This window comes from Cyprinus carpio, chromosome B15, assembly GCF_018340385.1.
Source record: "Cyprinus carpio isolate SPL01 chromosome B15, ASM1834038v1, whole genome shotgun sequence".
Lineage (NCBI taxonomy): Eukaryota > Metazoa > Chordata > Actinopteri > Cypriniformes > Cyprinidae > Cyprinus > Cyprinus carpio.
Window position 1 is genome coordinate 25,941,964 of NC_056611.1, and position 16,301 is coordinate 25,958,264.

General features: G+C 33.3%; 1 protein-coding gene across 1 annotated transcript in view; it reads right to left on the reverse strand.

Moving 5' to 3' along the window:
• The window catches only part of LOC109076186 (solute carrier family 12 member 9-like), a 38,638-nt gene extending 23,522 nt beyond the window's left edge, over nucleotides 1-15,116 (reverse strand). Inside the window, 6 exon segments of the mRNA XM_042740015.1 lie at nucleotides 5,393-5,504; nucleotides 6,768-6,875; nucleotides 8,593-8,898; nucleotides 9,958-10,095; nucleotides 10,227-10,343; nucleotides 14,861-15,116. Of these exon segments, the coding sequence (XP_042595949.1) occupies nucleotides 5,393-5,504; nucleotides 6,768-6,875; nucleotides 8,593-8,898; nucleotides 9,958-10,095; nucleotides 10,227-10,343; nucleotides 14,861-15,071 (992 nt within the window). The 5' untranslated portion in view covers nucleotides 15,072-15,116.
• Nucleotides 15,117-16,301: the final 1,185 nt, after the last annotated feature.

Genomic DNA, 16,301 nt, shown 5'->3' on the forward strand with positions numbered 1-16,301 from the left:
ATATATTTTAATTACATGAAACAAAATAAATATTAAGTGAAATAGAATAATATATTTAAAATAAAAATTATATGATTATGAATTTAACAAATATAATAATTATAATGTATTAAATAACTTATTACAGAACTAATAAAACTAAAACAAAAAAAAATAAAAGTTAATAATACCATAGAGACATTTAAAAAATGAATTAAAAATGACAAAAACAAACAATAAAATGAAAATCAAATTGAAAATAAAATTTATAAATGGTTTATTATTTGTTTATTTTTTTATTTATTATGTAATTTAATATTTTATTTCACATTTTCCCCAATGCTCTTCATCAAACAGATGTGTAAACTGAAGTCAAATGCATGCAATACACTACAGCATGTGCAAAAAACAGTTTGTTACGTATACAAAGCCATGCCACTTTCTATAGAATGTGCTAAAGAATGTTTGTTAAGTATTTTGAAAGATGACTTCAAAAAAGTTAACAGATTTATGCAAAGAATTTCTTTGTTTGAGCAGAGCGAGCAGCACATGTGAAAAAAGAAAAGTTTAACTTTATGCAAATGAGCCGAGCAGCCATGTGATACGTCCAGAACTGATAGAAATGAAGATAACAGCGCTAATGTGTGCTTTTGGTTGTGTATATGTTAGTGCGAGTACTGCATTCTGCAAAGTGCACTACAGCGGACCTGTTTCACCGGAAGTGCATTACGTTTGTGATCACATTCAGTGCTACGGTCAGATGTGCCATGCATCGATAACATCGGGTCAGAGTAAAGCAGGCCGTGACCTCCATCGAGTGTGTGCGCAGCAGGCCAGAGAGTGTGAGAAACGGCTGTCGAGTTAAACGCTCCTCTGAGACCAAAGAGCTGGATCATTAAAAACGATCGATAGCTAACAAGCACCGTTCACGTCCCTCCATCTCCATCACACCTCCGTCTCTATCACTCCATCCGTCTCCAACAATCAGCAGAGAAACGCCTTCAAACACTCCAGATGCTGCACAAAAGAGCATTTCTTCCCACGAAACTGAAAACAAGGGCTCATCATGAACATCATCAAGTGTTATTATACTTAAGTAAAACCATACAAATAAATAAATAAATAGTTACCTGAAATAAAACATTTTTTAAAAAAATAAGTTTAATTTTATTACAGCTAGTTTCCAAAGTAAAATTTCTAATTTTCATTTAGTTTAATGTGATGTTCTATAATAACTACAAAAGAAATAAAAATTAATAATAACAATATAGACATATTTAAAAACAACAAAAACTAATAAAAAATACAAAAAATACAACAATTAATTATTAAACACAAATTAAAATTAACATGAGAGCAGAAAATATAAAAATATAAAAAGATCATTAGATTATTACCATTAAATTATCATTTAATTCTAACATCATGCCTTAACCATTACACAATAAGCTATAAAATATTATAAATGTTATTCTATTATATACAAACGTTATGTAAAGTAACTTAATCAGAGCGGTATTAAATAAAAATGATCCCTCTTATATTTATTTTTTATTTACTTATTTATTTTTAATTATTTTTGCTAACATTTTACAGATTCTGCAAAGGTTAAACTACCGTTTTAAAGTTTGGGGTCAGTAAGATTTTCCTTTTTTGCAAAAAATTTATACTTTTATTCATCAAGGACGCATTAAATTGATCAAAAGTGTTAGTAAACACCTTTCTAATAAATGCTGTTGTTTTAAACTTTCTATTCATCAAAATGTGTCACGGTTTCCACAAAAATATTGTTAATATTGCTAATAATCAGAAATGTTTCTTGAGCAGTGAAGCACTGAGGAATGGAGCACTGATGCTGAAAATTCAGGTTCGATCACAGAAATAAATTACATTTGACTATATATTCACATAAGAAAACACCTATTTTATATTGTAATAATATTTAATAATTTTTACTGTTTTTGTTTAAATTAATTCCGCCTCGGTGAGCTCATCTTACGACCCCAGCTTCTGAATGGCACAGTGTGTAAAGTGCAAATGGCCTCTGCCTTTTAATATCTGCTCAGCTCTCAGATGTGATGAAGAGTGAGAGAGACTGGAAAACTGTGAGAACGAGAGGTCAAAGTTCACCATCTGCAGCAGTGAGATACAGAACAGAAGAAGAAACAGATGAAACACGACTCATAGACAGACAGACAGACGTTCAGGGGTTTCTCTTTCACAGCGCTGCCACTAAAGATGAATGACAGATTTAAACTAACACAATTAAACACTGAATGAATAAATGAACACACAGTATAACTGACTGACAGTCCTGGGAGAAACACACACACGTTTCCTTTCACTATGCGTTTCTCTTTCTGTCACACACACTGTTCGGCTCGGCAACTGCTTCCCAATCAGTGGTGATTCATTAATTGTCATCATCATGACGAATCTCTTAAATGAACGGTCTGTCACAACATGAGCTCGCGCTAGACTATTACTGTGTTTCTGCTACTGTACCTTTAAGACTCATTCCACATGTCCTTCTGTATGCAAATGAGCTCCGTTCTGATTGGTTAACGTAAAAGGAGTAACACTGATAAGCTGAGGGTTGATGAACTATGGAAGTTTATTTCCACCACAAAATGAAAAAAACAAACAAAAAAAAAAACAGGTTATCTTGACTTTTTATCACACAATTCAGACTTGTCTTCTGAGAATTTCGAGTTTATATCTCAGTTGTTGTTGTTTTTAATTGCGAGTAAAAAAAACTCTGAATCGTTTCCGCCATGGAAAAGGAAAAAGAAAATTGTGAATTTTTATCTCACAATTCTGACTTTTTTACTTACTATTGTGAATTTATCTCACAATTAAGAAGTATTCTCAAAAATGCAAAAAAAAAAAAAAAAAAAACTTTGAATTGCTTCCACCACAGAATAAAAACAAATAAATAAATAAAAATGTAAATGTAACAATTTTTTTCATCTCACAGTTCTGTCAATTTTATCCAATTATATATATATATATAGATATAGATATAGATATAGATATATCTTACAATGCAGAGTTGTTGTTTTTTTTTTGTGAAAAAAAAAAATGGAATTAAAAAATATTTTATTTTTCCACAATTCAGAATTTTCTTCTGAGAACTGCAAGTTTATATCTCGCAATTCTGAATTTTAATCTTGCAAGTTTGTGAGAGAGAAAAAAAATCATGTATGATAAAAATTCAGAATTGTAATGAAAAAGTCAGAATTGTGAGGTAAGTTTGCAATTACCTTATTTATTTATTCAATTATTTTATTGTGTAGCAGAAATAAGCTTGCATACAGTCATGTAAATGTGATAATGTTCATCTACCCAACATCAAAAAGTTCAGAACAAGTCTTTTTTGCTGTTTAACTTCAATAAAAACATATTTTCTTCCTCTGTGTAGGATGTCTGGCAACTTACAGTATTTTTTATTTTATCATGCAATGAACAGTTTTATTTCAAAAGATCACGGACAATTTGATTTCTCCAGATGTGACCTTTAAAACTGCGGTATATTTCTCCATGATTCCTCTTATTTTCATCATAAGTCTGCGGGTTTAATGTCGTACTGCCATCTGCTGGTCACTAAAGCGCTGCAGCCGCCTCCACTGACACAAAATATCTTATTTTCACTTGATTAGGTGAATTAATCTTTAATATAGGACCACCTGCCTCCTCTGTTGTCATGGCGATGGGCAGAGTGTCTCCACGGCGACCAGTGTTCAGCATTCTGAATGACAGTGATGAGAAGCTGATTGATGGCTTTAATAATAACAAAAAAAGTATTTTTAATCTCTAACGTTGATGTAATTTAATTCCTCTAATCAAACCCTAAACCATCTCTTTCTCTCTCTTATCCAGAACAGATACACTCTGCTCTTCAAAATCAATCATTACAGACAAGATTGACTGAATCGCTTTAGGGATCTCATTTAAAAAAAATCATATTTTATGCCTGTATGTAATGATTTACAGACATTAAACAGGCGATGGTGAAGGCGATCAAACTTCATGGTGTTTAAAGCAGGCAACTGAAAGTCTCAAAGACCACATACATGCAGTAAGTTTTAGGAGTTAGAGATTTTTTTGAGTGAGGGTTTTTGTTTTTAAATAAGGGTTATTGCACAAAGATTATTTGAAATTATTTGAAATAAAACAAAATACATATAAAAAACCCTAAACTTATTATATTTTAGCTAGGTGCAATGACAATATTTCTCATTTTCATTTAGTTTAACTTGATGTACTGAAAGTTTAACTTAAAAAATATAGACATATAAAATGTAATATGTATAAATATATAATATGTGAATACACTTAAACAAAAAACTTATACAAATGACAAAAACACATAATTCCTAAAATGTTAACAAATGAAAATGTCAAATAAACCAAACTTAAGTAGTTCAATGAAATTACACTAATGAAAAAAATAAATAAATAAACATTTTTTGTTACTTGAAATAAAATAAATGATAAATAAAATATCTAAAAAATATTGTTATATAATTATATTTTAGCTAGTCGCTAAAGCAAAATTTTATTTCATTTAGTTTAACTTGATGTACTAAAGTTAACTCAAAACTGAAATAAAGATGAATAAAATACATAATAAATCAATAATTGAACTAACTATACCAATATATTACAACAAAACTATATTAGTTTGACAATACTAAAATAACACTGATTTAAATGAAGAGGTGAATAATTTAAAATAAAAAGCAGTGTAAGACGGACATCAGATCAGACTTTAGACGATTTCACATCTTTCTCTGACATATAACAGAAGAACCTTTCTTTCCATTAACCTCCAGTGTCTCACTCACTCTCTCTCTCTCTCTCACACACACACACACACACACACACACACACAGTGGTCTCTTTCCTCATGCACATCATGTGAGGCACACGTAATCCAGGCAGCACATGAGACCTCTAAAAACACACTTGCATTTACTACATATGTGGCATTTCCAGAATTCTGGCCATCACAATTACAACAAAACAAAACTATGCTTATACACACAAAACACAGACATTTATTTATGGCATGCAAAAACTGACATCCTTTGTAACTTACAAACACGTGCATTCAAACTGAATTGTATTTAATTGAATTTAACTGAATGCAGTTTGAATTCTTTCTGTTGAAAATGCCAGGAATGTCATGTGACCTAAATCACACTTCTGCTTACACACACACACACACACACACACACACGTCATGTGACCTAAATCACACTTCTGCGGTCCAGCTTTCAGATCCGCTCAAGTCTTTAGCTTTGTGCCAAAAAGGTTTCAACTGTCTAACTTTCACTTTCATCATTTCATTTGTCTGCTTCACTGTGTGAGTGTGAGTGTGTGTAAATGTGTGTGTGTGTGTGTGTGTTACCGGTCACAGGTGCAGGAGATCAATATACTCAGCAGGTTATAGATGACAAAGGTGAAGATGACGGCTGTGATGGTTCCACGAGGAATGGAGTAGCTCGGATTCTTCAGATCACCAATCATACAAATACACACAACAATACATTTTACCATAGAACCGAATACTACATGTGAATATGTAAAAAAAAAAAAATAATTAACTAGTACATTTATCATACTTCTCCAGTTGATTGAGTACATTAAGGATTGCAAACATGTTTTGTATTGCAAAAGTTATGTTTAAATATGCAAACGAGGCATTATCTAATTAAATTTTCACTCATTTGCGTACATTCCCAGAGAATAGATCTGAACATTGGATAAAGCCAGGTTCAAAATTCTTGTTTGATTTTGTTAGATATTAGAGTTAAAGGTTTGTATAGAGGGGATTTTGGATTTTTCTTTTTATCACTTCAAAAAAGACTGTCAAAAGACAGAAAAAAATAATAATTTTCGCCATGTTTTTAGGAATAAAATGTTGTATAAATTAGTGTGAGAGATACATGAACAAACCCCTCAGTAAAAACCTTTAGAATATAGAGAGGAATAAAACTCTAAGTTTTGGTGTTTGTAAGTGCTGCTGAAGTGGAGAAAAAACTCATTTTGTGATAACGGCATTTAAAGATATGTATTGTAATTGCAATCTACAAACATAAGTAGATAAAGTGATTTTAAAAAACGTGTGAATGATATATGAACAAACCCCTCAGTAAAAACATTCAGAATGTAGATAGCAATAAAACTCTAAGTTTTGGTGTGTGTAAGTGCTGCTGAAGTGGAGAAAAAACTCTCTAAAGTTATGTACTGGAATTTAAATCTACAGACGGAAATAGATAAAGTGCAATGAAAGCAACACTCAAAGGTGCATTTTGGTTGTTTTCTTTCTACTAGTTTGAAACAACAAACAGGTGTCACTTTCAGGAAAAATGTTTTAAAATAAAGAGTTTTGGGAAGCTTAATGGTGGCGATGTTGGTGGTGTAATTCATTTGTAGCCTATGTTTAGCTTTCACCTCTGCCAATATTAACTAGGCTACAAAATGCATAAAGGTTGTGTTAATTTGTGATTTGATTATCATGCTGAACAAAATGTCTAAGAATCATGAAGCTTTAATCTTATTTTCTGCAATAATCCGAAAGCCAATGGAAAAATCCTGTTGGGTTTTTTTAAGGGAACCAATTTGGTTGTAAGTCTTCGCTGCAGTGCTCCAATATCCACTACTAAACACACTTAACAACCTGAACACAAGAATTCAGGCTAACAAACAATAGAAAACACTAAAAATAAACTAACAAACTACCTTTAAACAACAAGAAACAGTCCAGTAAACTCAACACCCACCAGACATGTTGGATCCAGCCATGATTCCAGTGCAGCCATTAAACATCACCGCAAAAACAGTGGCGAAGGACATCATGACTCCGGTGGTGTAGTCCACTACGTAGTCAGCTAAACACACACAGACAGTAGATTAACTGCTTTTGCAACAAAGCATTTGTGATTGTTATTAATGTAAGTAAGTTTATTTTTATTTATTTATTTGTTTGTTTATTGAAATTTAATTAAAGAGGGAGGAAAAAAAGAAACAGATGGGCAGAGACAATTTTTTTTTTCTTTTAAGTAATTATAATTACATGTAACTGTAAACTTCTGTGAGTTGTTAAGAGATATGTGGGAGAGAAATGATGGAAGAATGATGAATAATTCTTCAGTGGTTGTTATAATCTTAGCAAATGTTAAGGTTGTTAAATAAAAAAAAAAGGTTTTGTTTAAAATCAAAGTGTTAATTTTTGAGAACTAACATAAAAAAACAATAAAAACACTTTTTATAACTTTAAAAAAGTATTTTATTAAGATTAACAAAGATTATTTAATGCTATTATTCGTTAATACGTAATATTTATTAACTACATACACTTTAGGGTTAAGATTTGGGTTTGATTTAGGGCAAGTTATTTCTAATTATGCATAATCTACTAGTAATGTTATAGCAATGTTATGAAAGTGAAAAAAGTGAAAAAGTTAGATTGTTGTGTAGTTGTGGCAGGTGTAAGTACTTTTTCTCAGAATTCGTGCTCTGCATTTAACCCATCCGAAGTGCACACACACAGAGCAGTGAACCACACACACACACACTGTGACACACACACCGGAGCAGTGGGCAGCCATTTTTATGCTGCGGCGCCCGGGGAGCAGTTGGGGGTTCGATGCCTTGCTCAAGGGGCACCTAAGTCATGGTATTGAAGGTTGGAGAGAGAAACTATAATTGAAGTCCCCCCACCCACAATTCCTGCCGGCCCGAGACTCGAACTCACAACCCTTCGATTGGGAGTCCGACTCTCTAACCATTAGGCCACGACTTCCTGTGAGACTCGAACTCACAACCCTTCGATTGGGAGTCCGACTCTCTAACCATTAGGCCACGACTATAATACATACATGTAACCAGTTACTAATATACATTGCTCCCTGTTGGTTTATTTTTTATATATTTATATATAAAAATTATATTATATATCTAATATATATATAGATATATATATATCTATATATATATATATATATATATATTGATATATATATATATATATATTATATATATATATATATTAATTGTTTATATATTATGTATCTATATTATGCATCTTAATATATTAAATATTTTTTCAGTATGCTTTTTATTTAAGTTTCAAAGATTTTTACTTAATTTTTTTTCTTTCTTACTTTGTTCTTTCATATTAATTAATTATTCTTTTTTTTATAATTATTTTTAAAATTTTAGTGTTGTAAGTGTTGGTGTTACTGATGTTTATAAATTTACAAAAATTAAATATTTTTATTATTTATTTATAATAGTGTTTATATTCTTAACTTTAATAGTAACACTTATACGTGAACAGCAGATCTAGTGTTATGTTACTAAAAACATGCTTGGGTTTGAATTAACTAGCTGCTTTTAGTTACTGTGGCTTCTGATAACGTGCATTTTACATGTGTGACACTCGGCTCGGTTAATCATGAAGCTGGTTAATTAATAACATGTTAATGCATCTGTTTCTTCATAAAGGAAGTGGCCTTTGATCTTTTACAGAAGTGTGTCCAATTCTCTGTTCTCAGACATGATATGAAACACTGAAATTTGGTTACAAACCATAACGTCTCTCACCTTGCACGTTTCCCAACAGCGTGTCTAACTTGAAGCCGGTGAAGTTGGCGCTCGTCGGGCTGAGTGAGGCGTTTCTGTGGCTGGGTAGTTGGACGGTTCGAAATGGCACGGCGAAGAAACTGATGAAAATAGTCCCTAAAACCACTATGACGATGATGAAGATGAGGAAGGTGGCTTTAGCGTAGATATGAGCCCCGATCAGACACACCAACACACACAGCAGCAGAATCACTGTGCCGTACAGCAGAGACCACCAGTAACCGGTCGGCAGAGCCTCGTACCGAGAGCCAGTCAGTGACAAGCCGTCTGAGACAGAGCATAAAAATACTCATTAAAATGAATCTAGTTGAAATAAAGTGACACTTTAAAAATGACATTTAATTTAATTCATTCATTTAAATTAATAAATAATAAATATTTTTATAAATGTATTTATTTAAGAGCAAGTATAACCATTAATGCTGGAAAATAATACAAAATTAAAACCCATTCATTTAATTGCAATAAATAGTCATTGATTCTGATTTTTTTTAAATAATTAATTTAGCCTTTGATGCTAAAATAAACTAAAATGAATATATTAATATTTTTTATTATTTTATTTAATTGCAATTTATAGATTCTGAAAAAAATTATATATTTTTTTAAATTAAAAAATACTTTTAAAATAATTTGCTGGGGGGGGGTAAAAATATTAATTAATAATATCCACTGATGCTGAAAAAAAATAAATTAAATTAATAAATATTTGTATTCATTTATTTAATTGCAAGTAATTGACATAAGTCAATAAGAAATTATTAAGTGAGATCCCTAAAGACATAAGAAATTATTAAAACTGAAATATGAAAATGCAAGCTATTCAAGAAATAAAAATAAAAAATGATTAAAAAAACTGAAACTAAAATTAAAATGAAAGCTGGAAGAAATTAAAATAAGAGCCAATTCAAAATATTAATAAATACTCAAACAGTATATAAATAAGACTAAAATAACACTGTTTTATGGCTGAAATGTACACTCAACATCTGCCACACACGGGGAAAATAGAAATTTTCTCCTTTTCTTTTACATTTCTGCATTTTGCAGCCACTTTTATCCAAAGTGATTTACCCAGCATTCAGGGCAGAGTTTATCAATTCATGCATTCCCTGGGACTCAAATCCATGACCTTTCCATTGCTGGGGCAATGCAACATAAAACATTGCCATCCATAGATAAGAGAAAAACACTTATGCAGAGTGGATTCACTGGATAATGTGGTTTTGTCGCACTAATTAAACTCATATATAGCTAATTACCTTTCCATGTGTCAACAGGATCATGCACACCTACACAATTAATGCAAACAAATGAACACGCTACCATCAGAAATCCCGAAGGTTGTGAGAATCGCCTCCACCAGTCCCAGCACATAGAGGGCGCTACCGCACACATTAGCCAAGAAGAACATGATGCCGATGCTGCCGCCGAACTCTGGACCGAGAGCACGACTGATCATGTCTGTGGAAGTAAACACATGCTGTATATGAAAATAAAACAAGAAAGCTAAGGAAATAAAACGACAGGTAGGGTAATGAATGTGATTTATGTTATGTTTTTGTGATGGTGTTAAAATAGTGTTGTAAGGATACAATACGCTCCGTTAGTGGAGATCGCGCACACCGACAGAACCGTCATACTGATGATGAAATACGCCACCAGCAGCATCACTATAGTCTGATACAGACCACACTGACCCACAACAAAACCTGCGAGACAAAACAGCACCGGTTACACCACTGAACACCGTCTTTACCCTTATATTACATGTTTGAGTTTCAGAAATACTGCTTAAATCAATGGTTTGCCCAAATGTGCTGAAAATGTGCTCACCCACAGGCCATCCGAGATCAGGATGAGTTTGTTTTTTCATCAGATTTTGAGAAATGTAGCATTGCATCAGTGTCTCAGCAACGGATGCTCTGCAGTGAATGGGTGCCGTCAGGATGAAGGTCCTTTTTCATATTTGTCGTTCTTTCCTGTCAACATGCATGCTACGGATGCAAAAACGAAACAAAATTTCGGACGCGAATTTCGGACTGAATGTGCAAAGAACAAACAGCTGATAAAAACATCACAATAATCCACAAGTAATCCACAGCACTCCAGTCCATCAGTAACATCTGGAGAAGACAAAAGATGAAACAAATCCAGCATTAAGACGTTTTTAACTCAAATACATAGAGTCCATACCATAATAACACTTCCTCCAGTGAAAAAGTGCGTCTCCTGTTGTCTCTCACATCAAAATCCAGACACATATTTGTTTAGAGCTGTTTAAACACTGCTTGATCTGTGCAGATTTCTCTCCTGATTCACACCGAAACACTTTTTCACTGGAGGAAGTGTTATTATGGATTATGGACTCTATGTATTGAGTATAAAACATCTTATGCTGGATGTGTTTCTATCTTTTGTCTTCTCCAGATGTTTCACTGATGGACTGGAGTGCTGTGGATTACTTGTGGATTATTGTGATGTTTTTATCAGCTGTTTGGACTGCTCATTCTGACGGCACCCATTCACTGCAGAGAATCCATTGATGAGACACTGATGCAGTGACACATTTCTACAAACCTGATGAAGAAACAAACTCATCCTGATCTCAGATGACCTGAGGAGTACATTTTTTTTTAGTAAATTTTCCTTTTTTGGTGAACTATTCCTTTAACCTAGGATGTTTTTTCCTAGAATTATGTCTCATTTTTTTTTCATTTAGAGTCACAAACATGCAGACAAAGTTTTGACACTCACATAACAGGCATTGTGGAATGTGCGTACAAAATTTCTATTACGATTATGCTGTCAATTTGACATGAAAATGTCATTTGTCAGACAAAAAGACCACACTTCAGCTTTCAAATGGCAGTAAAAGCGCCCTGACTGCAGTTTAAACATAAACAGATGCATCCTCGGCCTCGCTCTCGTGTAGTTCATTCACAGATCAGTTGTTCTAGATTAGTGCTGCGCTCAATGGACCTCAGTCACAGCAGACGTGAATCAGAGCCGTGCTGTTCTGCGTTCAATGAGCTGCACTGTTGTGCACCTTGTTCATCCAATGAAAACCCCCAAAAAACAATAATAAAAAAAAATCTGTAGATGACATTCAAAACACTTGAAAGCATTTCAAGCATAAGCACCATCACACACATCAGCAAACCTGCACACACTTTCATGCATGTGATCATGCACACACAAACACTTTACTTAGGGCTTTTATGTATAATGCATTATAAAAGTAGTTTTAATGCATTAATTATGCCTTGTAATGCACCTAATAATGCATCTCATAAATAACTATAACTAGTTATACTAAATTATAATGCACATTATGAATATATTTATAATGCATTATACATAAACACTTTAAGTAAAGTGTTACCAAAACTTCTTTATGCAGTCTGACAGGTTAAAAATGATTTTTCATATTTCCACATTATGCATGAATTATGATACTTCCCATACAAATATGTAAATACACACACAGAACGGAGAGAAGGTGTTTGTGTAAGTCCAGGTTTAAAGTCAACATGAAATAGCATTTGAAACCCAGTTTTGTTCCATAACCTCATGTACTTTAGAATGCAAGAGGATATTCAACAACATCCAACAAAAATGTAGAGCGAGACTTGTTTTTAATCCATGTTTAGATTGCAATGCATTGTGGGGAATCTGCAAACAATCACTTAAGGAGGATTTTGACCAGGACTAGTTTCACATGCATTATTATTTTTTTATATTATTGCTGTGACTTGTATCATATTAACAAGCATTAAATGAATAACTACTAGTTAAAGATTTAAAAAATGCATCTCCTAAATCAGAAATCTAAAACAAACCACACAAGACTGTATTTTTTTTCTAAGTACTAAATAAAATAAAGATTATTGGAGTAATTTTTACAAAATACTATTTCAGTCTTTCTACTTTCTATAATTGCTACCTTATATCTTACAATTCTTTCCTCAGTATTGCGAGTTTATATCAACCAATTCTGACTTTTTGTTTCTGCTACGGAACAGAAAAAATAAAAAAGGTTATCTCACAAATCTGACTTTTTTTTCTTGCAACTGTAAACTTAATATTTATCTTTTTATCTTTAAATTATACTGAAATATGTCATTTATGACAAAGGAACCACGAGTTAATTAAACATTTAAATATTAAAGATAAATATTAAACACATAAACTCACAAGAAAAAGAAATTGTCAGTTGCATTCACCTTTTTTTTTTTTCTGTGGTAGAAATAACCTTCCATACCACACAAACTAGACAAACATCAATAAAATAAATAAAAAAAACTAGTTTTTAGGACAACATTTTCTTTCTCTGGAATGACATGAATCTTATGCATCTCATTCCCAATAAAAGTAGAAACATGAATTAAAACAAACAGAGTCAGTTTTGCTTTCATGTTGACTTTGGACTTTGATCACATGAAACATGAGTGAGTGAATGAGTGAGTGTGTGTGTGTGGGGTGTGAGTGCATGCGTGAGTGTGTGTGTGTGTGTGTGTGTGTGTGTGTGTGTGTGTGTGTGTGTGTGTGTGTGTGTGTGTGTGAGTGAGTGAGTGAGTGAGGGTGAGTGTGAGTGTGAGTGTGTTGTGTGTGTGTGTGTTGTCTGTGAGAGTGATGGTTGTGTTGTTTATTGGTTGTGTGTGTGCGTGCGTGCGTGCGTGTGTGTGTGAGTGTGAGTGCATGTGTGAGTGTGTGAGCGAGAGAGTGTGAGTGAGTGTGACAGTGAGTGTGTGTGAATGTGTGTGTGTCTGTGAGAGTGTGTGTGTGTGTGTGTGTGTGTGTGTGTGAGTGTGTGTTTCCACATTCAGGCTGAACACCGGTTATATCTGATAAAAACAGCAAATAAAGACATGAACATCATCGTCTCTTACCGCAGCGGCTTCTCACTGAGCCAGTGCGCTTAAAACACAAACAAAAGCAACAGTTAAACCTAAACAGGGTTAAAACCAACGGCTGCAAAGGAGGAGTCATTTCAGAGCCGATCTGTGTGTGTGTGTGAGCTTGTGTCATGTGAGCGAGATAACTAGAAAAACCACCGCACAAAAGCCAGACGATCCCAAATTACAAACCGATCACAGCCTGTTTGCTGGCAGTTAATATGAACTGTACTGTTAATATGTAATGTACTGTATGCTGATTAAACATTGATAAATCAGGCTAGAGATACTCAGAAAGGTGACGCGTGTGCTGAATATATAACCTCACGCCGATTACATCACATTCAGCTGTTTATCAATGATTAGTCTCAGACTCAAACAAACTGCCAAAACCATTTCTGTTCACTAAAACCGAAACTAAAACTGAAATAAAAATACATAAGCTGTACAGAAACAGTTAAAAAATGACAAAAAGCACATAACAAAATTACTAGAATTAAAACTAAAAATATTTTTTTAAAACGCTAATTTCAAAATAATAATAAATACTATAAATAATACTAAAATAACACTGCACACACACCTTCTCGACTCATTATCATTTAGCAGACACTTACAAAGCGACTTACAAACACTATTTTGTGCAAATATTAATTTTTTTCCATGTGAATCTGATGCAGTCTCTCAGAGTTCTGTTACTAAACAGCACACAGGAACAATACGAACTGTAACAAATCACTTTAAAGGTCAGTCAGACACTAAATAATAAACCTTTCAACAGATAAATGGATACAGCTAACAGAAATATGTTTTAAGAAATTTTTGCTAATGTTCTTATTAAGTCAAGAAAACAATGTTTCAAAATGATCTAAAAGTTTTTTTTTTTGTTATCTAAATGTTAAGGAAACATTACATTGTATCATTTTGCAAACATCATGGGAATGTTACTTTTGAATGTTCTCCGAACGTTCTGAAACAAATACTAACATTTAAATTTGTTAGAACATGTAACTAAAACAATGTTCTAATGTAACTAAAATGTTTTTGTAATTATTTTTTGGAAAATTTATTAATAGTGTTTATTGTGTTTATGTTTTAACGTTTTTTCAGAACGTTGTTGAGAACATTTCTATTATGTTGACACATAAATAATGTTTTCGCAGAATGTTATTAAAGAACGTTCTAGCAACGTGACTGGAAGAACATTTGTTTATAATAGATAGATGGATAGATAGATAGATAGATAGATAGATAGATAGATAGATAGATAGATAGATAGATAGATAGATAGATAGATAGATAGATAGATAGATAGATAGATAGAGACGCACCGATCCGCAGGAACACCACCACACTGAACATGGACAGCAGTGTTGGAATCACGACGCCGAAGAAGGTGTTGAGTTTAGGCGGCTGTCTAGCGGCGGATCTCCCGCGGACGGTGGCGGGGCTGCGGGGCTCGTGCTCATCTCTCCGGTGCTCGCCGGACTCGTTGACGCTGGCGGAGAGCCGGTAATGCAGCAGCGGCGTCCGCTCAGACATGTCGCCGTGATTGAGGCTTCCTCTCCGGCGGAGGTCACATGACTGCCCGTGTTTACAGCCGCCTCCAGTCACGTGACAGAGAGCAAACGCAGCCAATCAGCCGCGGCCTCGAGGATAATTCACATCTGTATGCAAAATAATGCAAAACACGAAAGGTTTATTATTTAAACGCATCGTACCTGAAAAATAGAGACTACTTTACAATATACACCTCTCTATGAAAACAAAATCTCTCTCTCTCTCTTTCGCTCTCTCTCTCACACACACACACATACACACACACACACACACACAACGTTTGTTTCTGTGAATTGACTTCTATTAATTTTATACTGACCAAATGATATTTTCTGTCCTCTAACCCTAAATCAACCCCTTACAGAAAACCTGTTTGCATTCTTACACTTTTACATAAACATCATTTACCCCCCATCATGTCCCTACAATGTAGCATAAACAAGTACACACACACACACACACACACACACACACACATGCAGGGTTCATGTATTTTATCAACAGAAATATCAACCACATAAAGTTCAAGTTCAAGTTCAAGATGAGCTTTATTGTCATTCCGCTACATGTGTGGACATACAGTAAATAAATTTACTATAGCTATAGTAAGCTATAGCCCAATAGCTAAATAAAGCACACTTTACATAAATACTGATAAACTGTACATTAATCTGATGGTGTTTACATCTGCGTTATAACCTACAAAATATATATTCATATTATAAAATAAATTTCATGTAGCCTACACGTTATATGTGACCCTGAACCACAAAACAAGTCATAAGGGTCAATTTTCTGAAATTGAAAGTTATACATCATCTGAAAGCTGAATAAATAATCTCTACATTGATGTATGGTTTGTTAGGAGGACAATATTTGTGTTTGTTATAACTATTTGAAAATCTGGAATCTGAGGGAGCAAAAAAATCTAAATATTGAGAAAATCATCTTTAAAGTTGTTCAGATGAAGTTCTTAGCAATTGCATATTACTAATCAAAAATTAAGTTTTGATATATTTACGGTAGGACATTTACTAAATATCTTCATGGAACATGATCTTTACTTAATATCCTAATGATTTTTGACTTAAAAGAAAAATTTAACATTTTGACCCATACAATGTATTGTTGTCTATTGTAACAAATATACACTGAAAAAAACAAAATTTTTTTGAAGGTTAGTGGTTGCAAACAATTTATTTTAGCTGCATT